The sequence below is a fragment of the Lentinus tigrinus genome (genome assembly GCF_003813185.1).
Source record: "Lentinus tigrinus ALCF2SS1-7 unplaced genomic scaffold L226scaffold_2, whole genome shotgun sequence".
In the NCBI taxonomy this organism is placed as follows: domain Eukaryota; kingdom Fungi; phylum Basidiomycota; class Agaricomycetes; order Polyporales; family Polyporaceae; genus Lentinus; species Lentinus tigrinus.
Window position 1 is genome coordinate 469,765 of NW_027137911.1, and position 24,485 is coordinate 494,249.

General features: G+C 57.2%; 10 protein-coding genes and 1 non-coding gene across 11 annotated transcripts; 7 read left to right on the forward strand and 4 right to left on the reverse strand.

Moving 5' to 3' along the window:
• Nucleotides 1-43: 43 nt before the first annotated feature.
• On the forward strand, nt 44-126 carry L226DRAFT_t19. Its single transcript has one exon. It is a non-coding gene; the product is annotated as a tRNA-His (tRNA).
• Nucleotides 122-1,790, forward strand: L226DRAFT_120560 (uncharacterized protein). Its single transcript, XM_067672195.1, has 8 exons — nt 122-287; nt 342-560; nt 619-651; nt 707-796; nt 851-951; nt 1,009-1,287; nt 1,350-1,490; nt 1,546-1,790. Exons 1-8 carry the CDS (start codon nt 177-179, stop codon nt 1,742-1,744), a joined length of 1,173 nt encoding a protein of 390 aa, XP_067541363.1. The 5' UTR covers nt 122-176; the 3' UTR covers nt 1,745-1,790.
• Nucleotides 1,791-1,836: 46 nt separating this feature from the next.
• On the reverse strand, nt 1,837-5,483 carry L226DRAFT_453533 (composite domain of metallo-dependent hydrolase; the record flags this gene model as incomplete). Its single annotated transcript, XM_067675135.1, has 14 exons — nt 1,837-2,040; nt 2,097-2,220; nt 2,277-2,346; nt 2,405-2,555; nt 2,613-2,919; nt 2,983-3,682; nt 3,740-3,803; nt 3,854-3,977; nt 4,033-4,115; nt 4,174-4,221; nt 4,273-4,489; nt 4,566-4,695; nt 4,749-4,949; nt 5,006-5,483. 14 exons carry the CDS (start codon nt 5,481-5,483, stop codon nt 1,837-1,839), a joined length of 2,901 nt encoding a protein of 966 aa, XP_067541364.1.
• A 148-nt stretch (nt 5,484-5,631) lies between these two features.
• L226DRAFT_565631 (uncharacterized protein) lies at nt 5,632-6,354 on the reverse strand (the record flags this gene model as incomplete). Its single annotated transcript, XM_067683819.1, has 2 exons — nt 5,632-5,734; nt 6,107-6,354. The coding sequence occupies 2 exons, from the start codon at nt 6,352-6,354 to the stop codon at nt 5,632-5,634; spliced, it is 351 nt and encodes a 116-aa protein (XP_067541365.1).
• A 24-nt stretch (nt 6,355-6,378) lies between these two features.
• Nucleotides 6,379-8,553, forward strand: L226DRAFT_585473 (RNI-like protein). The gene is made up of 3 exons (XM_067685574.1): nt 6,379-7,605; nt 8,027-8,313; nt 8,378-8,553. The coding sequence occupies exons 1-3, from the start codon at nt 6,726-6,728 to the stop codon at nt 8,537-8,539; spliced, it is 1,329 nt and encodes a 442-aa protein (XP_067541366.1). The 5' UTR covers nt 6,379-6,725; the 3' UTR covers nt 8,540-8,553.
• A 955-nt stretch (nt 8,554-9,508) lies between these two features.
• L226DRAFT_565633 (uncharacterized protein) lies at nt 9,509-14,202 on the forward strand (the record flags this gene model as incomplete). Its single annotated transcript, XM_067683820.1, has 4 exons — nt 9,509-10,600; nt 10,661-11,281; nt 11,344-12,424; nt 12,482-14,202. 4 exons carry the CDS (start codon nt 9,509-9,511, stop codon nt 14,200-14,202), a joined length of 4,515 nt encoding a protein of 1,504 aa, XP_067541367.1.
• A 301-nt stretch (nt 14,203-14,503) lies between these two features.
• Nucleotides 14,504-16,575, forward strand: L226DRAFT_120783 (Lipoyltransferase and lipoate-protein ligase). The gene is made up of 10 exons (XM_067672196.1): nt 14,504-14,614; nt 14,671-15,015; nt 15,078-15,249; nt 15,320-15,469; nt 15,530-15,637; nt 15,700-15,840; nt 15,898-15,966; nt 16,018-16,092; nt 16,149-16,389; nt 16,443-16,575. The coding sequence occupies exons 2-9, from the start codon at nt 14,861-14,863 to the stop codon at nt 16,365-16,367; spliced, it is 1,089 nt and encodes a 362-aa protein (XP_067541368.1). The 5' UTR covers nt 14,504-14,614; nt 14,671-14,860; the 3' UTR covers nt 16,368-16,389; nt 16,443-16,575.
• L226DRAFT_529257 (small secreted protein) lies at nt 16,198-16,937 on the reverse strand. The gene is made up of 4 exons (XM_067679562.1): nt 16,861-16,937; nt 16,727-16,800; nt 16,578-16,661; nt 16,198-16,511 (listed from the first exon to the last, which is right to left on the reverse strand). The coding sequence occupies exons 1-4, from the start codon at nt 16,892-16,894 to the stop codon at nt 16,446-16,448; spliced, it is 258 nt and encodes an 85-aa protein (XP_067541369.1). The 5' UTR covers nt 16,895-16,937; the 3' UTR covers nt 16,198-16,445.
• Nucleotides 16,938-18,888: 1,951 nt separating this feature from the next.
• On the forward strand, nt 18,889-19,806 carry L226DRAFT_565636 (uncharacterized protein; the record flags this gene model as incomplete). Its single annotated transcript, XM_067683821.1, has 2 exons — nt 18,889-18,949; nt 19,007-19,806. The coding sequence occupies 2 exons, from the start codon at nt 18,889-18,891 to the stop codon at nt 19,804-19,806; spliced, it is 861 nt and encodes a 286-aa protein (XP_067541370.1).
• Nucleotides 19,807-20,224: 418 nt separating this feature from the next.
• On the reverse strand, nt 20,225-22,713 carry L226DRAFT_556685 (uncharacterized protein). The gene is made up of 3 exons (XM_067683142.1): nt 22,269-22,713; nt 22,105-22,218; nt 20,225-22,046 (listed from the first exon to the last, which is right to left on the reverse strand). Exons 1-3 carry the CDS (start codon nt 22,443-22,445, stop codon nt 20,373-20,375), a joined length of 1,965 nt encoding a protein of 654 aa, XP_067541371.1. The 5' UTR covers nt 22,446-22,713; the 3' UTR covers nt 20,225-20,372.
• A 94-nt stretch (nt 22,714-22,807) lies between these two features.
• Nucleotides 22,808-23,699, forward strand: L226DRAFT_549588 (G10 protein). The gene is made up of 5 exons (XM_067682691.1): nt 22,808-22,942; nt 23,006-23,205; nt 23,259-23,325; nt 23,385-23,472; nt 23,526-23,699. Exons 1-5 carry the CDS (start codon nt 22,880-22,882, stop codon nt 23,552-23,554), a joined length of 447 nt encoding a protein of 148 aa, XP_067541372.1. The 5' UTR covers nt 22,808-22,879; the 3' UTR covers nt 23,555-23,699.
• Nucleotides 23,700-24,485: the final 786 nt, after the last annotated feature.

The window sequence follows — 24,485 nt, forward strand, 5'->3', positions numbered from 1 at the left end:
GGGTCTCAAAGCGTCATATATATGTGCTGCAATAATGCTTTCGGTCCCTGTCGATTAGTGGTTAGATCATCACGTTGTGGTTCACACAGTACCGTGAAGACGCAGGCTCGACTCCTGCCCGGGACAGCCTCATCCGTTGACGTATCTTTTTTTCATTACGTGAACTTGCTACCCTCATGCCCCCAGTAACACGATCGACCCCTTCAGCCTCTTCAAGCAGACACACTATAGTTGTAGGGCCGCAAGAGATTTCGAAATCGGCTGAAGAGGACGGTAGTACACTTCAGGTCGGTGTTGGCACATGCGAAGAGTGTGCTGTGATAAATTCGTACTTCCTGCAGACACTACTTAGACGGGCTCTGGGAGGGGCAAAACACCTGGAGCGAGAGAATGAGACTTTGCGCAAGAACGTGAAGGCGTTGGAAAGCAAGCTAGAGAGGATTCAGCAATCGGATGAGCTGCCCGTCAAGCCGAAGAGGGGGAAAAGGGCAGCGGCGTCAGTCTTGGACTTGCAAAAGGAAGTGCAAGCACTCAAGAACCAAGTCCGAAGATTGGAGAAGGTGCGCAGACGAGATATGTCAGAGGGCACGGTGGTCCGCTGATGTCAGAGGAGTGCAGTCCAAGGAGAAGTACAGGAAACGCATCCATGAGGTGGGATATGAGTCACTCTCCTTCGAATATCATGATGTTGAGATGGGTCTTGCAGCTCAGCATGAGAGAGGTGAAGAAGGATGCGGAGGAGCTAGTGGATGATGCAGAGTTCGAAGTGGGTGACTCTGCGTATAAGATGCGCAAGGTAACGAACGGTCATCTTGGCTTCCACCTCTCCCAGTCTTACCTTATGCTATAGCTTTTACGTGAGTTCTACGACTTGATGGAAGCAAATTCCCTTGGCGAGGAGGAAGAGTGTCCTATATGCATGGAGCCGCTCGAGCTCAAGAAGTGTAGCAGGTTTGTGTTGCTGGGCATTAGTCTGTAGGCATACCAGCTGACCGCACGAGTCATCAGCCTGCCTTGCCAGCATATGTTCTGCCATGCATGTCTGCGGAAGATCAAGCCGGACGCTGACAGCTATTACGACGAAGTCGAATCCATTTCGTGCCCTACATGCCGCACTCCCTGCCCGAGAGATGATATGGAGACAGTCGAGCTTACTTCGATACAACAATGGGATGCACTTTTGGACGTCGCGCGGAAGTGGGCGAAGATCGACATGCGTCGAGAGGAAGACACCAGTGAGGAGGAAGAGGAAGAGGAGTTCATTGATGACGCCGGGACGAACGCAAGGTAAGCTCCAAGGACATCTATTACAGTCTAACCTTCGCATATATGCTCACCAATTGGTCCAGTACTACAGTCTCTGAACATGAGCCGCCCAATCCCCTGGATACATCTCCGGAGCCTGAGGACCAAGAGAAAGAGCCGCAGAGTCCTTCACGCCTACGGCGGAGAGTTGCTGTTTCATCCCCCGAGCCCGAGGACCCTCGACGGTAAGGATGACTCCCTTCATTCGGTTCATTATTGACAATTAATCTTCTACTATAGTTCTTCAGGTCCGGACAATGCTAACACAGCTGGTCCTGTTCCATCAACTAACGGGGAGCACCCTGGCACCCCGCCGCCCCCTGAAGAACCGGGTCCGTCCACCCTGAGACGACCATCGTACTCGCAAACCCCCAGGAAGGACAAGAGGAAGATGCTCGAGGAGATGGCAGAAGCTCGATCGAAGAAACCTAGGCTATAGCCTCCCGCGGAGGGATCTCGATAAATAAATGTAAGAGTAGGATAAGATCGTATACCCCAGAACGATGCAGCCGCACGTCCCCTCGCAATGTATCACATCATCTCAACCAAACCCCGTGCTGGCAATATGATCGCAACAGGCTTGCTGGTAAAGTCCAGAGCACTACCGCCTTCGTAAGCCACGAGCTCACCCATGTCGCCAACCCGACCCTCGATGTCGAGTATCTTCTCCAGGTTAGTGGTCATCAGTTCGTACGCCTGCTTTTTCGTGATCAGGCCGTTGGAGTCCCAGACAGCCTGCGAATATTGTGAGTGATTGTCCTCAAGCATCGGTCGACATTCCTATCACTCACCCATCCCAAGTCGAACCGTGTGCCTTGGACATGACTGGCGTCCCATGCACCCAGACCGACGGTGACGCCATGCTTGAGCAATGTGGCCAATGCCGTGTGATTGCTGAGAGGCGGACCTGGGAGCCTGTGGCAATTAAGACAAGATTTAGCCGCAGTTTCTCAACAACAAAAGCTGCGTACAGTCGACGCTCGTCCCAGGTCCAAGGGAACTGCCTGGATGGGCTCAATATCACTCCTACCCTGGCGCGTGCTGTGTGCTCGCATGAGTGAATAGAATGACGATATCCCCAAATGCGGAGACAGCATACCGATCTCGTCCGCTAGCAAGTGTGCCTCCGTCGCACGCGAGAACACCATCCGCATGTAGGAACCTCGTCGCTCCTCAACTTCATTCTTCAGCCGGATAAGTGTCGCCATGACGTCCGCACTCGACACATCTATCACTAGCGGGATGGCTCCCTACGAACGCGGTCAGTCAGCTGTCCATGGATGAGGACAGTCAGGGGTTCCACTCACATTAGCCGCTTTCTTGAACCACTGGCCAGTCTCGGTATTCTCGTCCTCGCCTTTGAGTAGCAAGCGACGGAGTGTCGCAATCTCCGTGCTCACGCTAGTGCCGGGGTATGATGGAGAGATAGGAGCCGCTCTGCCAATGGCGACATGCAGCGCGGTGACGGACTTGATGATCGCTGCGCGTTCCATACCGTGGTTCGCCCCTGTCCGGAAGGTCGCAGAAAGACCGCCAATGAAGCTACCTCGAGAAAAGGCCGCCGATTTAAGGAACGACGTTGTGGCATAAGTCACGCCTGCACGATGAGCCACCCTGGATGATGGAAGCAATCAGCCACACAAGCTAGAGACTCACAGAGAAATGAGGATGGCTCACAATGCATTCCGCGTCCCGAACTGCAGCGCGTCACTAACTCTGACCAGCCCACCGATGTCTCCCATAACCTTAGGCACATTCACCCTGAGAGCATCGACCCTGGCGCCATCTCCCGTGGACGGCTCGTTCTCGATTTCCTCGATACCCAGCGACGGTCCGAAGCTCATCATGCCAGGTACGATTGCACCCCCGCGTAGATCGATGACCACGTCTGCGTTCTCGCCCTCGCAAGCCTCGCCCACGCATGACACCCGTCCCCGGTCGACGACGACGTTCATGTTCCCTTCACGCACGTCAAGCCCAAAGTTCGCATAATCGCGATCATCGCGCGTGTAGAGCTCCCCGACGTTTCTGAACGCGACGCGGCCGCCGACAGTCATGTTCGGCCTGAGCGAGACGAGCCCTTCGTAACGAACTGCCTTGTCCTTTTCTGCTTCGAAATCCGGGACCTTAGGAGGCTCCCGCCGAGCGGTTGCGTTCTTTCCCTTCGGGATGGGAATGCGGCTGCGCTCGGCGTCGACTTGAAGGATACCGTCAATCCATACTTTGCGAGGAGTTGCGCCAAGCTGAAGCGGATGAGAATCCCAGAGAACTAGGTCGGCATCCGCTCCCTCACGCAGGATGCCAATACGATGCAGAAGGCCGGAGGAAGTGGCAGGGGCTGAGGTCACTGAAGCAAGAGCGATGTTTGGTGGGAGGCCTGTGCGAGTGATGAACATCTCGTTCAGTTTTCAGACAGCTAGTGCTAGGCACCTACCATAGAAATGTGCTTGCTGGGCCTCGTAGAGGAGGTATCGACTGTTATGCAGGTTGTGATCCGACTAGCTCGCCTGTGAATTGCGTCATCGTCGGACAGCATGTCTGTGCTCACCTTCATCGCTATGGGGAAGCCGTTCTCTGCGAGTACTTTTGGTGCGAACTCGGACGCACGGAACGTCTCGCGCTTCTGGCGAGAACTGTCTGTGGACAAGACAATCGTTGGGACACCTGCAAAGCTGTGGCGTGGATTAAGATGGTTGTGGTTAGATATCCGAGCTATCAACGACTTACGTGCTTCTCAACACTCCTGGGACGAGATACCCTTCACTAGCCCCGTGGAATGAAGAAATCGGAATCTTGAACTCTTGCGACAACTGGTCGTACAGGTCTCAACCTTCGGACCTTAGAGCAACAATTCCACAAACTGCCTACCCTAGCCATGGCGTCCAAGTCTACCGCCTCCTCGCACTGCACAGAGACCTGCCACACGTCTTCAGTCGTCCAACTGCACTCATAGATAGTGTTGCACACCTTGGCCTTCCCGCGGAGGACGTCCACAAGCACTTCCCATCGGTACTCCTCCGGGTAGCTCTGAGTCGCAATCTCATCCCACAAACCAGCCTCGGCGCGCGCACAAAACGCGTCCTGCGCATCGCGGAACCCGCGCGCCATAGCGAACGCAGCCCGCAGCGCCCACATGTTGTCCATGCGGTTGCCATACGCCCGAGTGCTCTCGCCGCACGCCATGCTATGCGCATCCACACATACATAAACATGATGTAAGTCAAGGCTAGCTCGGAGGGGAGGATGCGGGGAAGACGCACACGAGGTGTCGCCACCGAGGCGCATACGGGTCTGGGCGGGTCCCGTTGAGCTGGTATGGGAGCTCGATGACCATCGAGGTGGGTGTGCGCTGCGAGGTCTTGCGCAGCTTGATCATGAAGGCTTGTCCGCCTGCGACTGTCAGCGTGCCGATTGGGTGGGGCACAGGGTGGAAGCCTCCATACCTATTGCGTTGTGCCCGTTGTCGGGTAGCACCTGCACCGTGGTCACGCCGCCTGCAACCGCGTACGCGAAGGCGGCGTCGTGCGTGTTGAGGCCGTCGATGCTTCTTAGCCATGGCAGGATGGGTCCGTTGGGAGAATCGAGCTCCAGAGCTCCCGCGGTGATTGGAGCACTGACGAGTCCTGCGTGAGAGTGGAGGTCGACTGTTTGTCACAGCATTAGTGCATGTATGCGCTGCTTTGGAAGTACTGAGACGTACTGAGCCCTGGGGTCACCCATGCTCCATGGGCATCAACGACATCGGTGTCCCTGCTCGTGTATAACGCCTCGGGAATGTACCCGATTCCTTGGACGAGGCCCTTGTCAAGGTAGATGTCTCCGTAGACAATTTCCGTGCCATTTCTCGCACCCGTCCAGAGCGTGACGTTCTTGATCAGCGTAGGGCGAGTGCCTGGTTCGAACCTGTCCGACCTATCCCGGAGGAAGAGGTCCGAGGAAGGTCCAGGGGTGTTGCGGCGGCTTGCACATTGTTCCAGGATGTCTGAGGCCCCGAGCGGGACTACTCGGTCGGAGTCGGGGACGTTCCGCGGATCAGAGAGAAACGAGGAAGAGAGTCCATACAAAGCGAAGGCCGCGAGCAAAGCAAGGAGGGCAGAGTGTTGGGGTTTGACAGTGCGCCACCTCAGCGGGGGTCTTGCGGCTGTACTATCCCAAGAATCTTGGACGTGTAGAGGCATCCCCTTCTCGGCAGCAGCCATCGTCGAGTGAGAGGGAGTCGTGCGCGAGAAACGCGCAAGGTCCCCATCCTTATAGACAGGTGATGATGAAGGCCTCATTCACATAGCGTGCCTGCGGGCCACATCTCTCAGGCGCATGCAAATGAGATTAATGTGAAGGCCAGTTCATATGACTTCGGCGCTCGAGCTTGACCAGGAAGAGCGACGTGCTCTGTTTAAACAGGCGCAGAGTGAAGTCGGCAGGGTCGTACCTAGGAAAATGTGAGCATATAATTGTACTCTAGCAACCTCGTGGAGAACTAGCAACCGCGACACGGTAGACATTTTGGTAGCAAGTCTCGCCATGCAGCGCAATCGCTCGCATATTATGAACTTTCGCTTTGCAGACCCGTCAATCGTATTGGGCAATGTGGGAAGCTCGTACGTACTGGCCACCTCGAGGCAAGTGCTACACAACTCCCACCCCCAGCAATGCCGCTCCGCTTTTGAGTGCACGTCCACGTGCGGCGGCAAAACTGATGGCCAGACAGCTCAGCAGGAACCCAGTAAATCTTCGTGTCGAAAAGGTCACACATATCAGTCTTGAACTCTGTGATCCGCCTGCAGTAGGAACTGGGACGTACCGGAAGAATGCTACGCGCGACAACGACCGCTCCTCCAGCGCGGTGCGCGACGAGGCAAAGATAGACCTCAGTACGGCCGGTGTCACTGGAATGCGACTCCGAGTCGGAGATGGGGGTGGCAGGCCTGCGTTCGAGGGTGCCCCAGAGCCGCTATGGACGTACACCGAGTTCGGGTGTGTCGCGGTGGGCGTGTTGTGGAAGGTGGAAGGTGTGGGGGTGATGGAGGAGGATGAGGAGAGGTTGCTCATCGTCGTCAGCTGCTGCTAGCGTTGTTTGTGGTAATCGTAGGGGGTATGCATCGAGTCTCGACTCAGATACGTCGAGATTGCACGTCGAGGATGCCGTTTGATGTCGCTACTCGCGGCGGCCACACGGAGTGGCTCATTGGCGTCAACGCGGGGGAACCTCGGCCCGAGCTTGTTTTCGCTGTTTTCCGTAGTTGTCGGAGTTGTGCGCGCGTTGGGGGCGCACCGAAGTGATCTGAAAGCGGGTTCGCAGCGACCAGAATGGACGCTTTGGCTCTGCAGCCAGCTTCTCTCCCACCGGCCACACCCCAGCGGACGCTTTGCGAGTGCGTTATAACCCGCCGCGCACGCACGACGACCCGCAATGCACCAGCATGGAGCACGCGTACATCGACGAGCTGCCCTCGGACGAGGAGTCCTGCTACTACGCCGAGCACCTCGTCTTCCACCCTGACCCCGATCCGACGGTCCCGCCCGCATACACGGACGACGAGCTCGCTGCCGTGCTTCCATACTGTCCGCACATCGCGGCCGCGTACCTCAGTGGCATCCCCGACCTCTCCTCTCGGACGCTGATCCTCCTCGCGGAGCACGCGTCGGGCCTCACCTACCTCGACATCTCCGGATGTACCCAGGTCACGGACCTCGGTCTGCAAGCCGTCGCGGCGCACTCTACCTCCCTCTGCTCCCTCTTTATCAGCCGTATACCCAGCATCACGGACCATGGACTCGCGGCTCTCGTCCGCGGGCTTCCGCACCTCGAGGAGCTCGAAATGGAGAACCTACCACTTGTGACGGCCCTCTCAGCGCGGGATATATGGACCTTCGCTAGAGGACTGAAGCGTTGGATCCTTTCTGGCTGCATGCATATCACCGACTCGGGCTTCCCTTGGGTGCCGGAACGCACGCAGCTTGAGGCCGAGGACGCCGACAAGAGGCGGACATGGATGGAGAGCCTTCCGCCCCTCATTCTGCCCGCGACGCACAAACTCAACAACCTCCGTGTCCTCGACCTCAGCCACTGCCTCCGGCTTACGGATGCGGCGATCCTGGGCGTGGTGGCCCATGCACCACGGATACACAACCTCAATCTGGCGGGATGCATCGAGCTGACCGACCGTGCGCTGCATGCTATATGTACGCTCGGAAGGCACTTGCGTATCATTGACGTAGGCGGGCTGGAGCGCGTTACGGACGAGGGCGTCTTCGCGGTCGCGTCGGCGTGCGGGAGACTGCGCTCCGTCGATATTAGCTGTAAGTCGTGCACACCTGTTCGCTCGCGCTCGGGGTGGTGCTTGGAAGGCGGCTGCTTCATGCGTTGAGTCAGTCTAAGCGATCGACCGATGGCGTGCTGTTCCGGGCGGCGCACATAGAGACGTCGAAGCGACGGACGGTCTACGTGACCCTGGTGCTTGCTGCCTCGTGGTTATGAAGCGGTGGACCGTCCACATGTGCAGGTCCGGGTCGAAGTAACGCACGCCTTGCAGACTCGTGTTCTTCCTGTGATGACGCAAATTGCTATACGCGTCAGCACAAGGCGGACACGAGGAAGCCGATGATAACGCAGCATACATCGGAGTAGCTACGTCCGGCTTGGTCAAGCTTCGTGCATCACCCCCAATTCGCTTCAGTTGGACAATGGCACTGACGGCGCCTTTTGTCCGCGAACCTGTAGTCATTCCAGGGCTAACAGACCTGGCGATCTTGGAATTCGCATCGCAGCCAAACCTGACACGGCTGGCAGCAGCAGGGTTGCCAAAACTTACAGAGCAAGCTACATTCTTCCTGGCAGAGCATGCGTTCGAGCTGGAGCAACTGCACCTGAGCTACTGCCCGCGGCTGACCTTGGTTGGCATACGAACGATGCTCCGGAGGTTGACGAAGCTGATGAACGTCGGACTGTCTGGAGTGCCGGCGATGCGTAGAATGGGCATCCGTCGGTTCTCACAAGAGCCTCCTGAGGTGGGTTCTGTGCTTTTGCTTGATGAGCGGCCAGATGCTGAAGGAGTGTGTTACGACGACAAAGGGGTACAAGGAGGGCAAACAGGGGATATATCGTGTGTTCCAGGGAGAGAATATCCGGAAGCTGTCTGCATTCTTGGAAAAGGAAGAGTGGCGGAAAAGAGAAGCGGAGCGGTTGAACATCCTGTTCGAGCCACGAGGGGACGATTCCCGGGAGCTGTACTGAGTGTGCATCATGCGTAGGTGAGTGGCTGGCAGTGTGTGATGTGATCGTTCTGGATGATGGTGGTGTTCTTGGACATCGGCTATATGGGACATTGTGCAAGCAATCCAGGCGTTGGAGTGGTGTTCTCAAGCGTTCAGGCATGTTCTCTGGAGAGAGTTGAGGCGATCGCAGAAGTCAAGGCAAGATGTGGGGTGGTGCTAATAATGCAGTATGATCGATACCCGCGGTGCGCTGCGGGCATGGTCGAGGGCAGTCGAGGTCGGACGCCGCCGCAGTGGGGTAGCTTCGCGCCCGGCGCTCTGGCTGAGGACGCCGCTGGGCACGACGTATGTGGCGGGGAAGACGCACAGCTGCTGTGGCCGTGGGTGGACGCGTATGGCAAGTCGATTGCCGTTTTGGGAGAGCCACATCCCGGGCCGTGTGCCCGCGCGACCGCGGGAGGATTCGAGGAGGAATGAGTGTCAACGATGGCGTCACCCGGAATATGGAAATTTAATTGGGAGGCTGGCTGCCGCCTGCCGCGTTGTGCCTGACCTTGCACGCGTCTTCGCCGTCGCCGTTGCTGTCGTCGTCGTCGTCGTCGTCGTCGTTGCTGTCGACGAGCACAGGCTCAGACACGGCGCGCACCGACACCGGACACCAGCCACCAGAGACACTGGGCGGGGGCTGGTCGGAGGATATAGGCGCGAGATAACAGTCACAAAGGCGAGGCGCGTGTATACGAACCGGCGACCCGAGAGAGAGCTCAGAGCTGCTCAGACAGCCTGTTCCCTGGTGCCGACTGCATTCTCTCCTCCGCTGGCTCCATTCCCAGCCTGCTCCCCTTCCCCATCCTCCTCTTGCGCTCTTCCCCTCCTCTCCTCGACCGCGCGCAACGCGCTCCTCTGCCGCCCTCGGCTCTCGGTCAGCCCCGGACGCGTCGCGTATTCTTCAGTCTTATCTCGAACGCGTTCACTCCAGCGGCCCATCATGTCCGCCGCCATAAACGTGCTTCCCCAGCGGCCCTCCCTCCTCGACCGCCGTGCATCCAACAACGTCCCCGACGTCCCCGACCACCTCTCCGTCGCCGACCTCGTCGCACATACCCCCCAGCCCTCATCCAACCCGTTGGTCTCGAGAGGCAACTCCAGGAGGCCCTCCGCGGGCTACCTCCCGTTCGTGCCCCTTACGCCTATTATGGCTTCTCCTCTACTCACCCCCGAGGTCGCCCATGCATCTCCCGCTGCTGTGTTCGAGTGTGCCGCTCGCCAGGTACTCCCAGGACATGCCCACCAGCAGGGCGACTACATCACACATCACCCCTCTCCTCCCAATCCCACATGGACCACCAGTCCGCCCACACCGCCGCCCAAGCACCCCTCTTCCCCACGCCTTGCGCCATCCACGCCCCCCTCACCGGCGCGCGCAATACGGCGCCGCAGCAGGAGCAGGAGCCGTAACCCAAACGCGACTCGCGCAGGCTCTCGACCCGCGTCAGTCTCTCACTTCGTTCCTTCCTCTTTGTCCCACTCGTCTTCCCCCGCATCATCCTCGACCGCTCCAAACAGTCCAGCGCAGTCCGACCTCGTCCCGGCCCGCCGCATGTCCCTCCCGTCGGACTTGTCAAAGCCTCTTCCGCCACGACCGGACGAGCGTACCGACGGAGCGCTCACTAACCTCTCTCCGGACTCTGTCCGATGCGCGAGCGCGCTGATTGACACTGACCTAGGGGCCACGCTTCTTCCGAGTCTATCGCGCCGCACGCCCACAACCCGTGCTCGCGGCGCGTCACTAGGATCAGACGCAGATGAAACGGGCACGTTGCGCTCAGTGGGAAAGAAGCTGTTCAACCTGGAGGCGGACGAAGGTGACCTGTCTGACGATGAAGATCCAGACCAGCGCGTGTATAAGGAGGACAGTACTCCGGCGCGGGGGCAGAGGGATCCCGACCCCGACATGGGACAGACACGCGTCCGTGAACAGGAGAAAGAGAAGGCAGAACGACTCCGTCAGTACCATGCTCTCAGGGAGCTGCTCACGACGGAGGTAGGCTACCTTCTAGACCTGCGCGCGCTGGTTACAGTGCGTCTTCTCTCCACTATCACCGTGTCTGACGGACATAGCTCATCCATCTGTTGATAGGTCTATCTTGACCAGCTTCTCCTTCTTTCAACTCCACCTACAACGCCCCCAATGACAGTAGTGCCGCCGCTACCTACGCCTCCCATCGCACCACCTCTTTGTATAGGGGTATTGCCTCCCCCAACGCGGACGCTGCCAAGCTTCTCTGCGCTCTCGATACCCTCGTTCTTCCCTAGTTCACGATCGTCCTACATTCAACCCTCACCCCTTCCCACGCCCTCGCCGAGCGTCTCAGAGTCTCTCTCGAGTACCCTCCCGGACGACGGCAGTCCACAGGACCGCGAACGGCAACCATCCGGCGCATCTAGCACTTCGAGAGAGCGCCAACGTGACAGAGAAGATTCGGACCGCATTCCTACGCCGAAATCTAGCAAATCTCGCTCACATGGACCTATGCTCATTGAGAGGGAGGTGCGTGCCGTATGCCGCAACGCCCAGGAGCTGCTCAAGTTCCATGAGCGGTTTGTGGGGGAGTTGCGCAAAGCGGTGGATGTCTCGGGCGTTCAGGGCGCCTTCCCCCAGAGTGGACAGGAATTGCCGGAGTACAGAAGCGGTGAAGTGTTTGTGACGGAGAGAGTTGAGCATGCACTGGAGGTCGTGGCAGCGAAGTTTGTGAACGAGGTGAGTGCGCATGCATGCACGCTCCGCGTGTGATGATCTCATACGCGCGACTATTCATCTAGGCCGGGTCCTTCAGTATTTACGAGGCGTTTTGTCCTGGACATACCGCCGCTGTTGACCTGGTTCGACGTGTTCAGGAACGTTGGCCTACAGCTTGGGACGCCTACGAACAACGTTGTGCATCCCTCGTCCTGGATAGTTCCCTCATTTGCGATGACGACATTGACCCCGAGGTGTCCTCGCCCACTTCTCCCGTATCCGAAGCTGAAGATGCGCCAGATGCAGAGCGATATCGCAAACGTCGCTATTCCACGCCTGCCCTTTCCTTTGCCATATCTGCCTCTACAACCGCAGCTCCTTCTGCGCGCACAGAGCTTCCATTCCCGACGTCCGCTATCACTCCCATCACCACTGCGCTGCCAACGGTCTCGAAGGGAGTGCGCAGAAGTGCCCCGAAACTGAAGTTTATGGACTACCTGATCAAGCCCGTCCAGAGGATATGCAAATATCCTCTGCTACTCGACCAACTCCAGAACAAGCGTCGGAAGCGCCCTTCTGAAGGCCAAATTGCCGTCGATGCTTCGAGCGAACACTCCACCGATGAGGCCGTTAGGGGAGCTGGGGAGGCCATGCGGGGAGTCGTGGATCGAGTCAACCAGGCCAGCGAGAAGGAGGCGCACAACCTACGATCGGCCCTCATAGCATCAAGGTTATCGTTCTCGACATCTTCCGTTCCCCTATCGCCACCCGCTTTCCCGCCGACGGCATCGGCTGCATCCTCCTCGTCGGAAGGAACGACTTCGTCTCATAGTCATTCAAACTCAGTGTCCTCTTGCTCCGCCGTTTCGACGGCGCCTACCTCTCCTGGTACCATATCCCCCGCGTCCATTCCTCCTACCTCCCCTACTTTCCGCCCCTCAACCTTGACTGCGGACTTTATCTCCTCTCTGGGTCCTTGCATGCTTGCAGGTGCTTTAGATGTCATTCAGCATCCTTCGCATCGCGCCAAGTATCTGGGCGCGTTCCTCTATGTTGGTGGCTACTGCATCTTGGCCAAGGTATCCAAAGGCGGACGTGTGTATGAGCCGCGGCACTGGTTCTCCCTTAGCGCTGTTGAGGTGGTTGATGCCGAAGAGGATGACGGTACGTAACCTTAGTCCCGCGATGCACCCACCGATGCTCACCACGCTTCACCACTAGCCTCGTTCCCATACTCGTTCCGCATTAGCGGATACGGGCATCATCTCGAGCTTGCAGCCTCGTGCTCACAAGAGAAGTCGATCTGGCTGAACGCAATCCACGATGCTCTCTCTGTGGAGGCCTCGTGGAGGAACGAACCCTTGTCGAGCTTGCAATCGGATGACAAGACGCCGCCCCCGGCCCCAATGGTTGAGGAGCCACAGGAGTATCCCAGCGGCTTGCCGACCATCCACTCTCTCTCCGAGCTTGAGAAGCAGAGCGAGTCGAATGGTGATGCGCCGGCCAGCGCGCCATCCAAGCTCAAGTACTCGAAGACGCTCTCCAGGCTCGATGGGATCGCGTTGAAGAATGACCCACATTCGCAGCCAAACACCATCTCGGCAGCGCTCAGTCGTCGCTCGTCCACAGCCTCCGTCAAAGCTTTCTTTTCGCCCATGTCCATTGACCCGGCGCGCATACAACGTGTGTCCATGCAGTCTCGGGCGCCGATCGACCAGGGGCTACACGACGTTTTCTCCGAGTCCTGCCTCGCCGCCCGCGCTCAGGCCCAGATGCGCGGCGAGGAGCTGTTCCTGGTGCGGACCCCAGGATCTGCCGTTGGCAGGAGGCAAGGCAGTGGCATGTCCCGCTCAAACTCGGGGCTCAGCATCGCCAGTGCCATGGGGCTCACGGCCGCCAAGAGGAAGTACGACATGGTCTCAAGGCGGAACCGGTCCGTGGACCTCGATATGCCTGCACCTCCGATGACACACCCACCCTCGGCAGTGGACAAGACGACCCCTACGGAGGATGGCAGTATCACGACCATCTCCGGGTCCGTGCTGACAATGCGCGGCAAGTCGTTGGCCGTCCGGCGACAGAAGAAGCAGCCCGCGTCCATCGCGCCTGCTATCTCGAGCGCGATCGCTCAGATGAACGCCGAGCGGGACCGACAGAGCAGCCGGCCTCAAGTGCTCAGCCCCGAGACATTATCCCTTGACTCGCCTCCGGACGTGTCGCACTGCTCTTCGGTCTCCTCTATACTGCCTAGCCCGGTCGACAACTCACCACTGCCCATTCCAATTCTTGGGCTCTCACCGAATGGCACACTCCGCCAGTCTGACGTCGCAACGATGCACGGAAATGGCGCGCCGCCGAAACGCGCTCGGTCTATGGTCGACAATGTGCGGTACTTCTTCCAGCCTCCGCGCTCGGACTCTCCCACGACGTCTTCCTCGTCCGAGCCGGACCGCGCATCACCTACACCACCTTTAGGCGCAAGTGTGGACAATCCATCCCCTGACTACTCTAGTGGCATTGTGCAGTGGCTGCGGCGCACATCTCTGCGGCGCAGGACCTCGACCTCATCGCCTTCCTCCTCGAGCGCAAGCATTGACGAGCAGTCAGCCGAGCGCCGACGGCCTTTACCCACGAGGAATTCAACGGACGGTGTTGCCGTGCGTTCCTCTGACTTCCTGGATGTATCGCGTTCGCACACATCTCGAAGGACCGGCCCCAATCCTGCTAGCCCGAAGAGACACCGGTCGCTCTTCGTCCCGTCGTCTCGTTCTCGGGGTCGCGCCGGCTTCAGTTTACGAGATGTCCACGAGGTCCCCAGAGAAGAGCTCCTGCCACCGCCGCTTGCCCCGTCCCGCAGCCTTTCAACAAGGAAGTCGTTCAGGAACATGCTGCTGTTCCAGCGGTCTAACGCGCTGACCCCCCTCGATTCGCCTGCCACTTAAAGCACTATCCTTATACCTTGTTCCTTCATGCACTTCCCCCATAACGCACATCGCATCTGCCACTTGGCATTCCCGTCCCTTCTCGTATGCACCATCACAGCAACATCATGACGCAAGTCTGTCTTTGTACGCATAATCCACGAGGATGTTCTCCGTTCGTTTATCATTACAGCACACATCCCGTCGCATGTTAATATTCTCTGCACGCTTGCACCATCAGTCATATCTCTTACTTCATACTGTACTTTGTAGCCCCTTCAACCATGTTTCTCGCCCCTCCCTCTGCATCATGCTTCGCCCCACTTGTATCTAGATTGTTGCTCGGGCTTCCACCATTATGTTGTCATCCCCGGGTTGCTCTTGTACAACCGTGCTCTCCTCATCGCAATATCACACACGTCTCGCGAGTCAGGTATGTCTTGTGTTCTGCCGTGTGAGACCGAGGCGGGCGAGGTGAACAGTACCTAGAGATTACGGTCAAGGGACGCGTCTGTACGCGTGCCGCGTTGAGGCGCGTCGGACATATGGAAGCGCGCTCGCCCGGCTCTAGCACGCACATCTCGGTCTTCGACTGCTGATCACCACTTGTCTCGACTGCTCCTAGCAGGAGCGCCTCAACCTACTCCGCGACGCCTAGGATAAATTACACGCTCCAGGCATGCTGCGACTGCTGACTCGCGCCGGGCACGCCAGCACCGCGCGCACACCCAGACTACACCGGAGCCTCACGTCCCGGGCAGGACCTACGCCTGAACACTCGATATACATCTCAAATTGCACGGACCCATACTTCAACCTTACATTCGAGGACTGGTGCGCATTCTTGTGGAGAGCGAGCGCGTGGGGGGCGGACGTGCTGAAGGAAATGGAGACAGGCTGTTCCGGCACAAGGCTCCGGAGAAGCCGCTACTGCTGCTGTACCGCGACGAGCCGTGTGTCGTCGTCGGGCGGAACCAGAACCCGTGGAAGGAGGTCAACATCCGCGCGTCGCGGAGGACTGGGATCCCGTTCATCCGGAGGCATAGCGGGGGAGGCACGGTCTACCACGTACGTCCCGCTGTCCATTTCTCTTCTCCCCTGAGAACGGACCGGAGCTGAGGAGGGAGCGGGAGGGTAGGATCTGGGCAATACGAACTTCTCGATACACCTCCCGCGAGGGTCGTTTGATCGGCATGCGACTGCTCAGGTCGTCTTGAGAGCTGTGCGGTCGCTGGGCATAGATGCGAACGTGAACGACCGGAATGACATCTGCGTTGGGAAGGACAAGATACGTCTGCTCTGGCACATTCTTGCCTCGTATCTTGGCTGACCGCGCGGCGACCTCTACGTGTCAGGCTCTGCGTACAAGATCGTCAAGGACCGAGCGTACCACCATGGTACCATGCTCATCTCGACAAGATTGGACACACTCGGAGAGCTGCTGCGCTCGGGCAAGGTGCGTCTGCCTATTCTCGCTCGACACGTCCATGCAACTTCACTGAAAGTGTAGTAAATCAGGACACGATGGAGACGCGAGGCGTCGCGTCAGTGCGGTCACCAGTATGCAACTTACGACAACACCATTATAGCGTGAGCCATGAAGACTTCGTGGAAGCGGTTGTGGATGCGTTCCGCCACGAGTACGGGGTGCATGAGCAGGTGAGGATTCATATAACCCCCCAGACGCGTTCATTTGGCTCAAGAACGCTACTTCAGGCACACTCAGTGCACTCAGAGGACATGCGAGAAGTGGAGTATGTCCATCGTGGAATGAGCGAGCTGAAGGTATGTCCGGAGACTGCTCTTTGCAACCGTAACTAATGCCTCTTGTTGCAGACATGGGACTGGACCTTCGGCCAAACACCAGAATTTACTTACGATGTTGAACGAACCTTCCCGTGGGGTAGCGTCGTGAGTTTTCCTTGCATGCGAAGACTAGAGCCTCAGCTCAGGCTGACATTCTGCAGACGGCTAAGTTGCGCTCAAAACATGGTATTTTGCTCCAATGCGAGCTCGGACTGGCAGGAGATGTGGACGAGGAAACGAAGTCAATTCTTGCACTACTCGTCGTCAAGCTGGAGAGGCAGAAGTACGGCGTGCTTGACGAGGGCATCGCGTTGCTAGCTCAAGAGAACGAGCGCGCAGCAGAGGTGTTGGAGTGGTTGAGGGCGGAGATGGATAGCTGAGAGTCTTCGTTCCTGTATAGAGGTAGAGCGTGCGCACGATCTATTACTCGGGAAATAACGGACGACTACATTCAGGGATCATGATACCCTCTCGGTGTACCATACACTGTTGGTCTCGAACTCGTCGGGAGCATACGGTTCCGCCTGTTAGAGGAGGTAGGGTGGTATGTTGGTGTCCGCAACGCAGACTAGTGAGGATGTGGGACGTACAACTTGTCCTCGTTTGTGTCCAGTCAACCGCTTGTCCCGGTCCATCATCATATCGTCCCAAGCATCGACGTTGTATCGGACGGGCTAGGTAAATGTACATGCATATCAAACTGCAGCTCAATGAATATAACCGACGTGTCCAGACGTACCTTGCCCTGGTTCTGCAGCCGCTTAGAAGTGTTCAAGAGAGTGCCCGTGGCACCAAACATCACGGTGACAAGACCTGTACAGTTCGACGCGTCGGCACATGTGACCCAAATATGCTTTTAAACCTCAAGCATACCGAATGGAATGAGAGCCTCCCATGGGACCGGCATGGCGACAAGCGAGTAGAGAGACGAGACAAGTGCTTGGGTACAGTGCACGCCCTGAAGCGCGCGGCGTGAGGCCGTTTATTTGCTCGTGTTAGAATCCAAAGCCGCCGCCTTCCATATACAGACACCATACCGTACTCCTCCTATTCGACCACGGAGAGCTTTCTAAACAACATTTGGTCTCAGTTCAAGCCGAGGTGATGGTATCGCGACATAAGCATATAATATTTACTTAGAAAGCTGGAGGTTGAACTCAAGTATCAAGTATTCTATGTACGAGACAATTGTTCAAGCAATTTCTTCACTCCTTCAGCAACGTATTGACCGAACAACTGATTGGGTAGACTAAGGTGCCGCTACTTACATTGACAGTCAAATACTCGGTATAGCATGCGTAAGGATACAGAACAAATCTGAGCGGCTCACGTGAGCGTGTCAAGCCAAGCACGAACAAACATGGTCCGTGCGCAGGCCTCCCTGCGGTATATAAGCTAGGCTCGAACATCGTGAATCCTTACCACTCTGGCCTTTTGGCTTAGATCAAGTGTAGTATCTGTTCTTAATAGTTTAACCACTATTATGGAGGCACCGCCTCCATTATTGGTTATCTAATTTTTGCCGCCCTTGTCCCTCGAGCTCTGCTTGCAACTCGAGGGCGCGATGACCTTGCTACTGCACTACTGGCTTGTGTGGTCGGGGGATCCATCCTTCTTCTTTTTGTCGCTGCTTTGGGACCAGTCAATTGGCTGGAAGCTTGCAGTAGCAAATGGATGAAGTCGTCTTCGGACATTCATTTTGTTCATGGTTTGCAGTCGCGTTCTCGAATGGGTGGACCTCATCCTAGAACCACCATCAGCCATCTCGTTGTCTTTCGGCATCTGTTGTTGTTCATGAACAAGTATTTTGTACTCGATACACATCAGGCATCACCGAAGATGTGCCATACATGGCACCCTGCTGGTCTACGCAGCGGAGACCTCCTTGCTACGTCATCTGGTCGAATCGAAGTCCACGCGGGTTGGGTTTCTTTCAAGAAGGCACACTAGCTGATTGTGATCAGACCCAGAGTCGGACCAAGGAAATCTTCATAGTGGTGGTGAGTGTAGAGTACGTTCTGACTCCACTGGCTGAATCCGGATACTAGTCTAGATCGTAATGAACCGCTTGCCCGCCGCGCGATCCTCATCATCCGCAACTTCCTCTACACTGTCTATTGCGATTCAGCCTGCGGGTTTCGAGTAAAACAATCTTGCAAATAGTACAATTTGTCAGCCGCGGAGGCCCTTCTTGATCAGGTCTCGGGACATTCCAAGGCTCATCCGATGTCTGACGTCTTACTCGGCATGACAGATCGACGCAATGGTAAGACAACATCTAATCCATATCAAGTATCCCACAGTAAAGTATCTCACAGTAATCTCCAAGGTTCAGCACGAGTTCGTCAGCAGCACTGTGTGGTTGCCATCGCTGCCGGTGTCTCCGTCCATAAGCCATCAACGCCGTACGTGTTCAGCAGACTTTCTGCGATGAGTGGGCTGGCATTCTGTTTCGGCCTGCCACTGTGATGCTCCTCGGATGCAGGCTGCAGCTTGGCCAGTCGGGTGTTCTCAGACTCCAGTGAACCTCAGTCTAATTCACGACGTCACGCCACCTGCTGCCGTCCTCCCGCCAAGTCTGCACCTGCTCTGTGGTCAAGATCACAACATGAAGAGACAAGCCTCCTCGAAACGGGTGAACCGTTCTGAAGTGGCCCAGGACAATTCCAAACCCATGGCAGCTAAGCACGTCCACCTTGGACCCGCATAGCTGGCCCGCACCGACTCCTGTACCAGCCCGACGAAAATCGCTAAGTCTCAACTTCCAGTGGCTTCAATAGGGGGCCAGAATATGTATATAAGGACCCCATGTCTGCGTCGTAAATCCTCATCATTCTCATCGTCCACCCACACCCACACCCTGAGTGCACTTACCAGTCACACCACCTCTTTACTGCAATCATGCTCTCTGCCAAGTTTGCCACTCTCGCGGCGATCGTCTTCGCGGCTACCGTGCAAGGCAGTGAGTACAGTCTCGCTGTGACTATGATTCCTCGGTACTGACTATGACTTCCTGCAGCTGCTATCCCTCAGGACGTCCAGCCCCCAGTGTCTGTACCTGCAGTTCCGGTCAGCGTACCTTCTGCGTCAGTCAACACACCGTCCATGCCGGTCAGCGTGCCTGCTGCTCCTGTCAGCGCCCCTCCCACCTCAGTTAACGTGCCGGCCACGCCCTCCGTCAATGCATCATCGGCGCCCTCTGTGAGCCCGCCTTCGATGCCCTCGTTTGCCACTCCTTCCGCACCGACGACACCGAAGGTCTACGTCGACCTCCCCTCTGCGCCCAATGTGCCCTCCGCACCGGTCAGCGCACCGTCGGCACCGGTCGAGCCCTCCATGCCTGTCAATGTGCCCTCCGCACCGGTGAGCGCACCCAGCGCACCTTACGCTCCTGTTAGCGTGCCGTCCGCGTCTTCAGTGAGCGCGCCCTCGGTCGCTGCTCCGAGCCCTTCTGGCTTGACCACGGCGCCCAAAGTCTTCGTTGACCTCCCGTCGGCACCCGTCAGTGCACCCTCTGCGGCGGTCAGCTCACTTGCCGCGCCGGTCGGTTCACCTTCCACGTCCTCGGCCAGCACTCCTTCGGCTCCCGCCATGAGCATGCCGTCGGTCCCAGCGAGCGTCCCCTCCGTCAGCGCACCCTCTACTAGTGCGCCCACTGTGCCCGCGCCTTCCGAGTCGGTCCGTACACCTTACCTCCCCAACAGTGGCTCGGTTGGCGGACCCTTTGTGCCACACACCGTCCACGAGACGTCGATCATCCCTGCGCTCCCCACCAAGAGGGCTGACTACCACCCCCACGCTCTTCCTGCTCGGGACTGAACCACGACCCTCGTTCCACGGAGAGCTGCAGCGCGGGGCGTTGGACACACAGTCGTATTCTATCACCATAGATTGGATCCTGGCGATCGGACAATTTCTCGCATAGTTCTGTATCAGTAGCCTTCGTAATCTCCATCGAACAAGTCTCGCTATTATCTCTCAGTGTGACAGTTCAAGGGTCTCGTCGACATCGTGAATGGCTCACACCGCCGCAACTTGCCTAGAAATCCATGGTTTTGCACCATTAGGTAGTGTAGATATACTGCCATAGAGCCAGACTGCCATCCGACCGACCTTCAAGGTCTAGCCTGCGCCGACTTCACCGGCTAGTTTGAATTTGTGTGGTCTTTATGTTTGCATGATTGGTCACCGGTGTCTCTGTGTTATGGTGCAGCCTTGCTTTTCACGCCACCCACTTGACCCAGTTCACGTAGGATAAAGGCACGGTGTATTGCGATAATTTACAAGTGGTGATGTCTGTCGTGTACTTATGCAGGGGAAAGAGTCCGTGAAGATGCGTGAATATGCGTAAAAGATCGATGCAGCGTCTATGTAATGCCAGTCTTTCACTTTGCCTTCACAGCGGCCCCTGCCGCCTGTTTGCCTCCCAAGGACGCGATTGACTTCTTGGCGGGCAGAGGAGGACGCTCCTTACGTGCAGCAGCAGCCACACGCGCGGATGGGGCACGCGCAACCGCGGGACGTGTTGTTGCCGAGCTCTTCACCCTCGTAGTCGGCGCGCGAATCGTACCCTGGCTGTCGCCACGCTGAGGCTTGGGTCGGGCGATCCGACCACCAGGGACGCGTTGGCGCTTTACGCCGGAAGACGAGGCGTCGCTAGGAACGTCGTCCTCCGCGGCAGCGTTCTCTGTCTCCTCCTGCAGCACCTTCCCGCGGCGCCGACCAACGGTATTGGTGCGAGAACGAGACGAGGCGCGAGAGGCAGCAGTTGACACAGGCTTGCCAGTGGCAGCGGCCTTGCGCGAGGGGACGTCGACGGAGAACTTGACGTCGTCCTCCTCGTACCGCCGGGGTAGTCTCCGCTTCTTGCCCGCGAGCGAAGGAGCGTCGGGGATAGAGGATGGGTCGGTGGATGCGAAGGAGTTGGTCCGGGTACGAAGTGAAGAGCCGTTGTCGGTCGTACTGAGGCCTGTGGACCGGGTCGCGACGCTATCAATGGAGAAGGTAGGCTTCATGCGTGAAGGCGGTGTGAGCATGAGATCGTCAAGGTATTCCTCATCGTCCTCGTCCTCATCTTGGGGACGTCGGCCCGTGCGACGCCTAGAGGGTGTGCGTAGGGTGGTATTGTACTCGTCCTCGTCTTCGTCCATGTCGCTACCGGACTCGCCGCCATCATGTGTGTGCGAGCGGGTGTCCTCATCGACACTCATCTCTGTCTCCGAGCCGTTACCAGTGTGATCGTGTGCCTGTGAATGTGTAGTGGATATATGCTGAGTATTTGTTTGTTGAACCCCTTTCATGTGGTTTTCGTCGCTCAAGTCGCCATCGGAGCCGGGGTTCCGGGGCTCACGCGGCAACAGGAGCGACCTGCGAAAACCCTGCCGGGTCTCGGGGTTGTGGCCATCTTCATCCTCCTCTTCAGCGATACCAGAGAATTGCGTTGCTGGGCGCACGGGACGGGGAGCCACAATCGCAGGCTCCGCTGATGGCAGACATGACGATGCAGGGAGGGGCGTCGGCGGGTACGCAGAGGGGAAAGGGGGGTATTGTCTCCATTCGTCTGCACCGTTCGATGAAGAGGCTGCAGCTGCCTGTAGACGCTGCTGATGTTCGATCGGTGGAGTGGGAAGACCAGAATGTGGGTTCAACGAGACCTCATCGGTATATGCAGAGGCAGGAGGGTGCCATATCTGATGTGTGGGGGTGGAGGCATCTGACCGCACGATAGTCGAGCGCGTCTGCGGGACCGAACCTGTAGACACATCGCGAGCGGGAGGAGGGCGTGCGTCGCCATTGCTTTCCGATGCGAATGCGCGGTGGACGGCCGGACGGTTGCCGACTGGGGTAGCATCACGGTGCCAGGTCTGGGGATCGGCCTGGGGAGGATCCAGAGCCGAAGTCCATCGGCGATAGAAGCCAAGAACGTAATTTACCGGGATCGATGCGACGAGGACGAAGAGATCACCAAAGGATGCGAGGGCATCGAAGAGAGCATCGAGGACACCAGAGTAGGGCTTGATGAGCGGTCGTATGACATGCAAGAACACAGGTTCTGCACCCTGAAACCACCAAAAGTATAAGAGCGACGCTCTACGTAACAGCGTATGAGATACTCACCTTCGCACGAGTCAAGAGGAAGAAGAGGATGAATAACGACTTGAGCTCGCTGTAGAACGGCACAAACAGCCAGACAAACGTTTCAACCCAGCGTTCATATACAGTGAAGCACGCCTGCGGCACCTCAGCAACACGGTCCGAAGTCAAGGACGATATGAACTCACCCATATGATCCACACCGTCATACAGCCCTTCATCGCACGCTTGCGCGCACTCATGGCTCGTGTGCTAGGCTGTCCGCCATTGCGTGCAGAAGGGGGTGGTAGGCGGAGGGTCTTGAAGGTCTCAAAGACGTTCAGGAAGACGTAGGCCAGCCGGAGAACCGGGACCACGAGTGGCATGGCTCAGCAATAGTGTGGATAAGTTACAGACCAGACACGCTTCAAACCAATAAAATGCACGATGTTGCTAATGTCGGGAGAGGTCTAAGTGATGGTGGTTGAGCATAAACGGTTGAGATCGGAGTCTAGGGGTCGTGTGAGGCCTGCGAGAGTCCGGAGCGAGAGTGAATGCGTGCGAGGAGAAGAGCGATGTGTAGAGAGAGAAGCCAACGTGGCGAAGAGCGGAGAAAGGCGTCCGGAGGGTTCAAATAGGCAGACGTCGGTGGCAGGACCGCGGCAAGTCGCGTCCAACGCGTGCCATCCGCGAGGCCTCCCCGGCACGCGCTGCTTACGTAACGCGCGTCCTCGTCTTCCGCCACCGACCTCGTCCTTCTGACGTCCTTGACCCGCACAGCGACGACCCTACACTCCTCCTCCCCTCTTGCACCCCCAGCATGCCCAAGATTCGCACATCGAGGACGAAGAAGCCTCCAGAAGGCTTTGAGGATATCGAGAGCGTACGTACGAGACCACTGCCATGTCGTTCTAAGGATGCATCCCTCATGCTGCTCGTACTGCAGATCCTCGATGACTACGCAAAGAAGATGCGTGATGCGGAGAACGAGTCGCATGAAGGAAAGCGGAAAACAGAGTCCTTGTGGCCCATCATGCGCATATCGCATACGCGTTCACGGTACATTTATGAACTGTACTACAAACGCGAGGCTATTAGCAAGGAACTGTATGACTGGCTCTTGAAGGAGGGATATGCAGATGCCAAGTGAGTCCTCGTACACAAGTAAGAGTCATTGCGAACCTCACCTCCGTGTCCAGTCTCATTGCCAAGTGGAAGAAGCCCGGATATGAGAAGCTCTGTTGCATACGCTGCATCCAGACGAGGGTACGCCGCGGATGCGACGTGTTCCGCCACACTTCCCGCTGACCCGTAGCCTCACACAGGATATGAACTATCAAGGCTCTACATGTATCTGCAGAGTGCCGAAAGCTCAGCTCCGACAAGGAACCGTGGTAGAGTGTGTTCACTGTGGTGAGTCGCACTGTGTCTGTTCCGAGAAGTGCCCCGCTGACAGTCACAAATAGGTTGTAGAGGTTGCAGTTCCGATTCTTGAAGTTGTACATATATCCCCATCGTTGTCCGGCGTGAGTTTGTTGACGTCTCCGTGCTTGTGTGTTTCCTTGTGTATTATTCATCTGTCTTTGGCCTGCAATCCTAAAGGATACGCGTCCGTTCGCCGCAGGCGTACATAGCCAGCTAACTCCTGCGACAGCCTTCGAATGGCTCGAAGACGATCCAGAGGGACGTTCGTGAAGATCTGTCGATACATCCCCAGGCAAATTCTGGACCCCTGATGCTCGCTGACACTTGCGGATCATCAGTGTTCTGTTAATTAGGTTCATGTAGCTTGTTTACATTGCCTGACAAGTAAGCCTCCCACTAATCACGACTTTCATGCTTTGACAGGTTGGGGGTCGATGTTGCTCAAGTGAGTGTTCAGTTCCAAAGCTGGACCATCCATTAACACTGCTCTATGTTTCGCACGCCCTTGTCGCTGTTCACCATCAAGCATCGCGCCTGTCTTCCCTCGCTCCTCCTTGAGATGCTCTCTAAATCTTCTGGTTGAGGTTGACTTAATATCATTTGTAGTGTGATTTCGCATCATCCCGCACTGTCGCAGAGTCGCATAACGTACACGCTTCGTGCCCTCCTCCCGACGTTTGGGGAAATCAGGGGGACCGGCCAAACGAGGTTCTGCTGCGCACGCCTGCAAAGCGAACTCTATCTCAGCGCGGAGGCCGGATGACGTTATACATCCGGTGGCCCGACGCCAAGATATACGAGTGTTGGCGTAGCCAGCAGCTGACTTTCCAAGTCAAGTGTGGACACGCTGGTTGGATGAAGACTAGTGTTCCGACTGAAAGGAGAATCATTAGGATGGGTGCTGCAAGAACGTGCCATTGCTAGTCATAAGCGCTCAGCACCGCCTCGTCGATTGGCAATGGAGACGCCAATGGCTTGTGATAGGCGATGGACTAGCGGCT

Bases quoted from the DNA above. Each gene is read 5' to 3' on its own strand.
- L226DRAFT_120560 (XM_067672195.1), top strand. From the start codon at position 177: ATGCCCCCAGTAACACGATCGACCCCTTCAGCCTCTTCAAGCAGACAC. The intron at 652-706 runs GTGGGATATGAG...TGGGTCTTGCAG, and splicing joins ACAGGAAACGCATCCATGAG to CTCAGCATGAGAGAGGTGAA. The intron at 797-850 runs GTAACGAACGGT...CTTATGCTATAG, and splicing joins CTGCGTATAAGATGCGCAAG to CTTTTACGTGAGTTCTACGA.
- L226DRAFT_585473 (XM_067685574.1), top strand. From the start codon at position 6,726: ATGGAGCACGCGTACATCGACGAGCTGCCCTCGGACGAGGAGTCCTGC. The intron at 7,606-8,026 runs GTAAGTCGTGCA...GCGAACCTGTAG, and splicing joins GCGCTCCGTCGATATTAGCT to TCATTCCAGGGCTAACAGAC. The intron at 8,314-8,377 runs GTGGGTTCTGTG...ACGACGACAAAG, and splicing joins TCTCACAAGAGCCTCCTGAG to GGGTACAAGGAGGGCAAACA.
- L226DRAFT_120783 (XM_067672196.1), top strand. From the start codon at position 14,861: ATGCTGCGACTGCTGACTCGCGCCGGGCACGCCAGCACCGCGCGCACA. The intron at 15,470-15,529 runs ATACGTCTGCTC...GGCGACCTCTAC, and splicing joins TCTGCGTTGGGAAGGACAAG to GTGTCAGGCTCTGCGTACAA. The intron at 16,093-16,148 runs GTGAGTTTTCCT...GACATTCTGCAG, and splicing joins CCTTCCCGTGGGGTAGCGTC to ACGGCTAAGTTGCGCTCAAA.
- L226DRAFT_529257 (XM_067679562.1), bottom strand. From the start codon at position 16,894: ATGCCGGTCCCATGGGAGGCTCTCATTCCATTCG. The intron at 16,662-16,726 runs GTACGTCTGGAC...ACATTTACCTAG, and splicing joins GGCTGCAGAACCAGGGCAAG to CCCGTCCGATACAACGTCGA. The intron at 16,512-16,577 runs GTACGTCCCACA...CTCCTCTAACAG, and splicing joins GACACAAACGAGGACAAGTT to GCGGAACCGTATGCTCCCGA.
- L226DRAFT_556685 (XM_067683142.1), bottom strand. From the start codon at position 22,445: ATGCCACTCGTGGTCCCGGTTCTCCGGCTGGCCTACGTCTTCCTGAAC. The intron at 22,219-22,268 runs GTGAGTTCATAT...GAGGTGCCGCAG, and splicing joins TGACGGTGTGGATCATATGG to GCGTGCTTCACTGTATATGA. The intron at 22,047-22,104 runs GTGAGTATCTCA...TGGTGGTTTCAG, and splicing joins TCCTCTTGACTCGTGCGAAG to GGTGCAGAACCTGTGTTCTT.
- L226DRAFT_549588 (XM_067682691.1), top strand. From the start codon at position 22,880: ATGCCCAAGATTCGCACATCGAGGACGAAGAAGCCTCCAGAAGGCTTT. The intron at 22,943-23,005 runs GTACGTACGAGA...CTCGTACTGCAG, and splicing joins GCTTTGAGGATATCGAGAGC to ATCCTCGATGACTACGCAAA. The intron at 23,206-23,258 runs GTGAGTCCTCGT...CTCCGTGTCCAG, and splicing joins GAGGGATATGCAGATGCCAA to TCTCATTGCCAAGTGGAAGA.